We start from the raw sequence: 9,498 nt of genomic DNA, 5'->3' as shown, positions 1-9,498 counted from the left end.
CCAGTCATCTTTCACAGCGCTGTGAACTAATAAACAACCAGAAATAAAATTCACTCCAGGTATTTTCACACAAACGCATCCTCAAAATCTTTACAAGAAAACATTAGTGGATAAATATATATTTTTTAAATGTTATTACACTTTCTAGTTTTGTTACAGACTAATTATTACATCCTTCAGATAATTCTGTTTATACTTAAAGTTAAAACCAGTTGAAATATGTTACAAAACAGCATAATAAAGTTTTAAATACAATATTTTCAGTTGATACAAATGTTAATAATAATTGAATTCTCAAGTTTCATGGATTCGAAAACTCCATGAATGAAGCAATAAATACACTTTCACAAGTGAAGCCAAAGAAAACCACTATAACATTATCAGTTTTAATACGTGTCTTAAGTGCACAAGTATCCTTATGTAAATATTGCAGAAGAAAGGAAAGGTATTAATACATCTGTTCTCTAGACATTTAGCCAAAATATGCGACATACAAAATTAGACATAAACTAATATATGTTTGTGTAATGTACAGTACTAAGTTTAAGTAATTCAATATATATTTCAGTTGTCTACAGTTGTCTTTAATACATAGCAATAAATTTATTAAATATGAATAATTAGATTAACCAAAACGATAAGCATGGTACATGCCACAATTATATTAACTAAGCAGAATGAACTGTGTTAGGTATTTTTGAGAAAATGACCAAAACATAGCCACTAACGATGACCTAAAGTAGACTGAACATATAAGTACGTTTATGATTTACGTATCATTCATAACTAAGGATCCTTATGATTAATAGTATTTTTATAGAAGATTCCTGTGTCGTACGGCCTATTATATAACTGTCACTGTGAGTAGTTTCATTTAAAACTTACTTAATAAATCTTATATGTATTAAGAATTAGACTATTTTCAAAATGGTTTAATAAGTCTTGCTCCCCAGTGACAAAGCGGACTCACACCGCGATAAACTATCTTTCGATACTTGTGATGGATAAAACTTGATTCTAAACACGCACACATATACACAATAAATCTTATATATCTTAAGAACTTAATTTCAAAGTGCCACGAGAAGAGTGATATTTGATAAGAATTAGGTTAATTTGAAAGTGGCACAATAAGTCTTATTCGTATTAAGAATTAGCTTTATTGGAAAGTGGCATAATAAATACGATAGGATTAACGTGATATGAATATAGCTAAAGTTAGTAGTAGGTACACACAACAAGTTAATACCACACCTTAATACTGAGTAACAGTAAAAACGTGAACAGTTGTATCCAAAACCTGCTCGAGAGCAAAAAATCATTTACAAAGATTTTATATTAGTAAGTACATGAAAATAAATTGTTTACAGTAAACACACACCCAACATATGATGAATAATAGTGGAAAACAAAGAATTACTGTGGTTATATCACCGAGCGATATGGTGCGAAGGACCAAACAGACTTACGTGTATGGAAAATAAACTTATGATTAAACTTACAAACAAGTCTACCAGGTGAAACAGAGAAGTAATGGCTGTGAAAAAAATAATTAAAAATTGCGCGTTTACTCAAGAAGCCAGTCTTTTCGCCACTCTTTGGTTTAGGAGATTTAATATTTTACAGGGGTGTTACATAGAAATAAGGAGTCAAGAACTTTAAACGAAAACTACTTGTCAGAATTACATACAATATTGTACAGAAGCAAAAATAATGGTATTATGTTTAACGAATATTTAAAATCTGGATTTTTGTTTTGGATAAAACCAGTCGTGCAGGCTATAAGAGTTATTGTTAGTAGAGTGAATCTGACGGAAGTAGTGATATTAATTTGAAAGCTGTCTGACCGAACTTGAAATGACATCTGAAAATAAAATGCTCCTCTACACACACAAACAAACATTATTCAGGTTATGTCTGTTTTATTCTTATTTTTTATTTTCTTACTACCAATGTGTTGATGGTTTACAGTCTCCTGTATCTAATGTGTAGACGTTACAATGGATGAGTTTCAGAGGAGACAACTGTGTACACAATCACATCGTGAACAAACACTCACGGTTGTGGCCACAATTGTTGGACGCGCGTGCTGATTTTTCTTCAACACCGCAAGTCTTAATTTTTAATACTTTCAATTTTTATTTTGGTGTAAATAATTAAGTGTTCCCCGCTTGCACAGAGTTTACAACGCTAAAATCGGGGATTCGATTTCCCTCAGTGGACTCAGGAGATAGCCTGATGTGACTTTGCTATAACAAAACACACATACACATATAATCAAGTTACTAAACAATGTCTACTATTTACAGATATAAAAAAATGACATTATCTATATTAATCAGCAACAAACTATTGAAAAATTATTCTGTGTTGATTCAAAACTTGTTAGAATATTTAAAAATAAGGCCGACGACCAAAAAAAGTTATTTGGAGTATATATATATATATGTATGTATAATAAATTAATTCTAAACACGACTAATTGAAAATTAGTTCGAAATACACCATAAGTAAATGCATTATAAATACAACGTACGATGTATTAATTTTGAATATAACTTATTAATGATTAATTCTAAATAGAACAGCGGCCCACAGCTAGCTGCATGTGGATATGAGACAGACGTGAGTATCATTTGTTACCATGATATCCATAAAATCACCCACAACCTCGAAAACTGCCAATATGTACACACACGATCTCATGTTCACCAAAGCATTCTACCACTTGGATTTTAGTAATTTAGCAGGTTTTTATGGAGTGTCAGGCTGATAACACTATATTACCTAATAGATCACTCAGTGCTGAATACTGAAACTACTGATACGGGCATAAAACATGAAGAAATGAAAAGAAAACACAGGACTGTTTATGTTACGGTACACCAGTCATGAGTGAAGTTGATCTGCTGGTAACCAGATGGTAGTAAACGTCTGGCTCGATTTTGAAGGACTGTGAATTAAACCTGCATGTCGCGTTTAAGGGAGAGTTTGCGAAAATATATAACTATCTCATAGCCAAAATTCCTTCCCTTGAACTTGAAATTCTTCCCGTGAGGGTCAAAGAGTGGACCCTGTTGAAAACCACTGGTTTAAGGTACAGTTTTTTAAAGTTTATCCATTAGTATGGATAATATCGATATTAGATGAGTCATGTTATCACGCGACTCTAATCATGTGATTTTAGAGAGAACAACAAGTTAGAACAACTAAAGTTCACGAGACTTTAAAAAACACTTCTGTTCTTTAGTGTCTGAGATTAAAACTTTATCTTATCTTGAAATACATCAGCTACTAAAGGCAGTTATACCAACAAAAGCCTCATTTTAAAAGGTAAGTTTATTTTGGTATTGTTAACAATTGATGAATATTGTCTATTATTTAAGTCTGTTAATTATATATTCAAGTCTTATTGTGTTGCGACTAGTAATTCTACGTCATTTGAAGAAGGTTTGTTATTGTGTTACACACAAAACTTTACAACAGGCTTCGTGTGATGTGGTGTGTCCACCCCGGGTATAGAAAACCACTTTATAGTTCCTCAGACTTTCCACTGAACTACAGTCTGTGGAAGAAATATTAAACATTACTGAGTATTTAAACATTCAAATTTTATTTAAGAAAAATCTACATCGAAACTTAAAATGTTTCAGGGAGAATGGAAATATTTAGTTTTTAAAATAAAATACTTTATTAGAAGAATTGTGGTTTAAGAAACAGTTAGAGTGGATTGTTGTTTTTTCTTTCTATTCTAGTAAAAACTGTACTAAATACACTTCTACATCATGTAACTATGATGAACAATGTAACTAAAATCTTGCAGTTCACGTACTGTACAACGAGAAGATCCAAGTATATATCAATATTAATCCTGTTATTGTTTCATTCTACATAGGTCTGACATTTCTGTCATTTCTCAATATTTAAATGACTTACCTTTGTTTTTATACATTAAATTAATCTAACCCAAACTACGTTGTTAAAGATAAACAGTGTGATCACCTTATAAAACCTTCTTTAGATACTTCAGGTATCTAAAATAAAATTAAAACTCAAAACTGAATGTTAATTGTAAACTTTTATATTTTATTGTTGGTTTATGTTACTTACCATAAATGTTCTGTTTTTCATAATAACACCAATTTATTAACTTTGTATATTTCGTAAACTTTTCTGTATCTTGTCCATTAGAAACATTTATATAATGTTCTTTATTTTTCAGTGAGAAGAAAAATAAGTCTTTAAAAATGACTACATTCGTCTTTATATGGTTTGTTTTCTGTGTTGGTCCAAGTTTTGGATCAGATACAGTTCAGAAACATTGTGAAAAGACGTCAATAACGGGAATAGTTGCGTCCATTGACGTCTTGGTTTCTCTTGCCAAAGAAAACCTAAACACCAGAGGTAAAAGTTCTTAGCAAGTTTATCTAGAGATGTTAATACTTGGGACAACATAGAACTTAATGGTCCATAGAGGATGGAACAACTACCTAGTTATAAAAATAAAATGTCTGATCACAAAATAACTCTTACCTTACCAAAATAAAGTATTAAAACGATAATGTATCAACACTATTAACTCCTGTACAATTTTAAACACTTCAGTTAAATTCTCCCTAACTTTTTTTTCAAGAGAAAACAATTTAAGATATTTCATCCTTTCCTCACATGACAACCCCTACATTCCTGGCACCATTCCACTAACCCTTCTCTGGACCATTTCTAACAATATGATGTTAAGTGGATAAAGACTGAACACAGTATTGCAAAAATAGCCTAACCAGTGACATCTACAATGAAATTAAAATATCTTTAGACTTGTATTTTTGTATATGCAATATAAAATCATATCTACCCTACAACTAGCAACAAAACATGGCATGGATGGATTTAGAAACTGATAAACAATAACACTGTTGTTAGAACTAATTAAATTAAAGAACCTTGTACATTTTCTACTGCGTGATAAGTCTGCCACGATAATCATCTTGTCCAGCGCACAACAATTTTTGTGAAAAGTTTTGCTTCCTGAAAAGATTTTGCTGATTGTGACAGGTACTTAGTGGGTATTCATAAATATAGTTTTGGTTCTGCTTCATCACGTAAGATCTCTGAGAAATAGACAGTTAACTGTTTATCGCCAATAACGTATTTAATTGCGTTTATGTTTCAAATACGCTATTAAGTTCAACATAATTAAAAGTGTTTTTCTCCTGATTTTCGTTTGTATTCAATGACCGGTGCATCACGTTGCAGTGTTCAACAGTAGTCAGCAAGCATTGACGGATTTCAGTTGCCCGGATATCGTTTTTCCATTGTAGCAACATCCTGTTGAAACTGAAAATTTTGATGAATCGGTATGTGATGGGCAAATTTGGTTGAGATTTTCGTGATCAGCAGCCAAAAATCTACAAGGAACATCCAACAGTGTTCAAGAAGCAAAACTTTGTTGTGCTTTGGTTTTCGCGCAAAGCTACTGAGGGTTATCATCGCTAGCCGTCCACAATTTAGTAGTGTAAGACTAGAGGGAAGGCAGCTAGTCATCACCACCCACTGCCAACTCTGGGTCTACTTTTTTACCAGCAAATAGTGAGATTGACCGTCACATTATAACGCCCCCACAGCTAAAAGTGGCGAGCATGTTTGATGCGACCGGGATTCAAACCCGCGACCATTAGATTACTAGTCGAACGCCTTAACACGCTTGGCCATGCCGGGCCCTTTATTGTGTAGTGTTATTACTAGTTGAAAACTAAACGTTAGTTTTGTAAGTTTATTAAATTAATGTTAAGTTTTAATTCGTGAAAATGAGCTAAAACTAAACTAAAATATTGTAAAATGTTTTCTAAGGCAAAAATAAAATAATAACTATATATGTATAATATATTTGGTCTGTGTTTCTACATATTTACAGGTAAGAAACATGTTTCAAAATAACATCTATAACAATAATTAAAGTGGGTTTATTGTTCATTGTAATATTTTCGTTTAAAATGTGCTGTTCCAATGACGTAGTATATACTGGGTCATCTACATAATAAATGATACATGTGTATTATTATCTTACTGAATTATTATTACTGAACAAAATCTCCAGCACTATAAACTACGTTACATCTTTGAATGATTTACAGTTTTAACAATTTTCCAAATCTCTTTACATAATGTGTAAATAGCATTTAATAAATGAAATTCTTTATCCACTTGCATATATATATGTAGAATGTAACCCAGCTCAGGTGAAGATTATGTTTTTCTATTTTAGAAAAACATCTAATCAACCAAGAAACGGACCACACATGTTCCCTTTCTTCTCCTGGACCAACAGACTGTGCACATATTCTACTTAATGGACATTCTACTAGTGGATCGTACCGTATCTGGCCCAGGTCATGGATGACTACTGGAAGTTTCTATGTTTACTGTGACATGACTACTGATGGGGGAGGCTGGACGGTAAGTAACGTGTATTACAGATAATAGAAAATTGTTATATGTAAAAACATGTGTAATAAGTTTAATTATTACAATAAACTTAAAAGTAATCATTTTCTGTTACTAAGGTAATCCAAAGACGAGGAAACCATGGAAACCCAAATGACTACTTTTTCAAACCTTGGACAGATTACAAAGTTGGATTTGGAGATATTAAGAAAGAGTTCTGGCTTGGTAGGTTCTGATCACAGTTTAAAAACACATGGTGTTAATGATATACAAGGAGCTATGGATAAATAAGTTAAATTAGACTTTGAATACATTGTTCAGAGATACAAGATAAAAATCATTGTTCCTTTAAGGATGTAACAAAAATATATAGTACAGACGTTAATAATTCTTGTCTCTTCTGACAAAGTCTTTGTTGGATAACTAACAGAATTATCTTAATCCGTAAACCTTTCTTAGTTACTAGTTTGTTGTAACGTTTAAATTATTGGTTTTTTATGTTGTTGTTTTAGTGAACTTCTTTATACAACTATGAAATATATTTAAGTCTTCCATCTTGAAAATAGATTTATAAAAGTTTATTTTAAAATAATTTTACACAATTTAAATGTTTCCCTTCATTTACTATGAAATAAATTTTGTGTAAAATGAAAATGTTTCATTATTAATTTATAGGAAACGATCGGATCTATGCTCTAACAAATCAAGGAAATTATTCAATCAGGTTTGATTTAAAGGATAAAGAAGGAAACGAAAGGTTTGCCATCTATCGTGAGTTTTGGATAGAAAACGAAGACTACTTATACAGATTACATGTCAGTAATTACTCTGGTGACGCAGGTAATCAAAGTTCACTCTTTAATGTAATTTATAAGGATTATCTTGTATCTAACTCTTTCAGATTATGATTTCAAAACAAACAGGTAGAAATATTTTCATGAAGAAAACTAGTTAAAATATCTGATAATAAATTTATGTCAGATTTAACAAAGTGACCATTGGCTATTCCTCTTGCTTGTATAACTTTCGTATGGAAAGATAAAATCCATTAATTTAAGGGAAAAAAAGTTTTAATTTAAATAACACAGCAAATTTAGAGAAACGATGGCAATCAGGATTTTACAATAAACTAAACCAATTAATTAACTATGTAACCTCTATAAAAACCACAGTGTGTGTAACGTCATGCTTGATTTGTCGAAATAGGAGGAGTCATACAAACCAAAATCAATTAATCGAAACAGCATAGTTTGATTACTCTCTGTTTATTACGATTTTAGTGACAGGAATGCAAAGACCTCCTTTATACGGAGAGTGTGAAACCTTATAAGGGTTGAGAATGTTGGTATAATAAGCCTGAAGTGAAAACACAATGTGAGATCATCTAGCCCACAGCCAAGTGTCATATAATTCAATGAATGATCTTAATTTTGATTAGATCAAAATGGAATTTACCTACGTTTTACTGTCTCAACTTTACATTAGTTGTCTATCGTAAGGACTGATAAGTCATTTTATGACTACAGTTTTAGTGATAATTATGAATTGTTTCATTATTTCACTTATATATCTATTTTTGTAGTAAGGCTGTTTTATATCTGATATATATCACTGTCTTGAGCTGTTTTGCACCTCATTTATTATTGTCCTAATTCAGTATAACACTCGTTCTATTCAAAATAACTTCAGCTGGTATCGAACTCACGCTCTGAACTATTTTATCTCAACTATTGGATTTATCTCTCATAATTAGTGTCTATCCTGTACATCATTAGACGTCATAAGCTTATTTTACATTTGTTGTATATGATGTACAGTTGATCATGGTGAGCATTTTGGGTAATAACGTGATGGGCAAATTTGGATGTGCTTTTCGTGATCAGCAGCCAAAAATCTATAAGAACACCCAACAGTGTTCAAGAAGCAAAAACTTTGTTGTGCAGTGTTATGTTAGGATGTCTTTCTTATTGTGGGTTTTGGTGAATATGGAAGACTTTCTTTGTTTATGTTGTCATTAAAGTGTTAGGTATATTTATGTTTTCGTTAAGAATATAATATTAAAACTGTAAAAGTACATATCGTTATTATGTACTTTTAATCAACCAACTAACATATTTCACATATTGGTTTATCATAGTTCATTTATTGATGTCATGTTACTGATTCATACTACAGGAGACGGGTTCAGTGGACACAATGGGTACAGTTTTTCTACGAAGGACAAAGATAATGACATTTATGAGACAAGCTGTGCCCAAACCTTTAAAGGAGGTTGGTGGTATAGCAAGTGCCACAGTTCCAACCTCAATGGACTTTATCTGAATGGTGAACACGAGAGTTATGCTGATGGTGTGGAATGGGGTGCATGGAAAGGACAGAAATACTCACTTCCAGATGTGGAGATGAAGATACGACCCCTGTACTAAAACCAGTATGATATATAAGGAACAATACACAAATTGTATTTTTTATTCTAAATTTCGGTTATAGCAATTGTATCTATGATATTCGGAGATTGTTTTAATTATTTTCTTCTAATAATAGTTACAATGTTAATAATAATCTATACATAATTATTTTATATTAATAAATTTTGTGTTTTCTATAATAAAGTAAACACTCAACGTTATTATATATAAGTTTAAGAAACTTTTTGTTTGAAAGTCACTTTGATACTTAAGGTATTCCATACACAAATTTTACAATAAATAATGTTGCCGATAGGTGTCTAAACAAATCACGTGACGATATATTGTTACTATTAGATTTATCTAAAGACAAAGAACTAAAAGTTCTTAAGAAATATTTATAAATACAATATTTTATTTTCATATCACGATAACATTACTAATAGTTTTGTAGATAACACTCGTAGCTATCTTGATACTATAACATCTAGACATGTATACTAATGACGTCACTCAAGTTATGCCTGTCACCATAAGTACATCTAGTAACCACGTGACTCACGTCAAAGTGTTTTGAGTAAATGAATATAGTAACACAATGACACTTGATGTTTGGAAATATACAAAGATACTCGTGTTTTGCCCT

The 9,498-nt window shown here is 31.4% G+C and overlaps 1 protein-coding gene across 1 annotated transcript; it reads left to right on the top strand.

The window, feature by feature from the left end:
- The first annotated feature begins 3,254 nt into the window (after positions 1-3,254).
- On the top strand, positions 3,255-8,970 carry LOC143241020 (techylectin-5A-like). Its single transcript, XM_076484762.1, has 6 exons — positions 3,255-3,333; positions 4,223-4,404; positions 6,266-6,456; positions 6,564-6,669; positions 7,120-7,284; positions 8,620-8,970. Exons 2-6 carry the CDS (start codon positions 4,248-4,250, stop codon positions 8,868-8,870), a joined length of 870 nt encoding a protein of 289 aa, XP_076340877.1. The 5' UTR covers positions 3,255-3,333; positions 4,223-4,247; the 3' UTR covers positions 8,871-8,970.
- The last annotated feature ends 528 nt before the right edge of the window (positions 8,971-9,498 follow it).

This window comes from Tachypleus tridentatus, chromosome 1 (genome assembly GCF_004210375.1).
Source record: "Tachypleus tridentatus isolate NWPU-2018 chromosome 1, ASM421037v1, whole genome shotgun sequence".
Taxonomy (NCBI): domain Eukaryota; kingdom Metazoa; phylum Arthropoda; class Merostomata; order Xiphosura; family Limulidae; genus Tachypleus; species Tachypleus tridentatus.
Note: the sequence above shows the minus strand (reverse complement) of the source record. Positions and strands in the feature narration are given on the sequence as shown.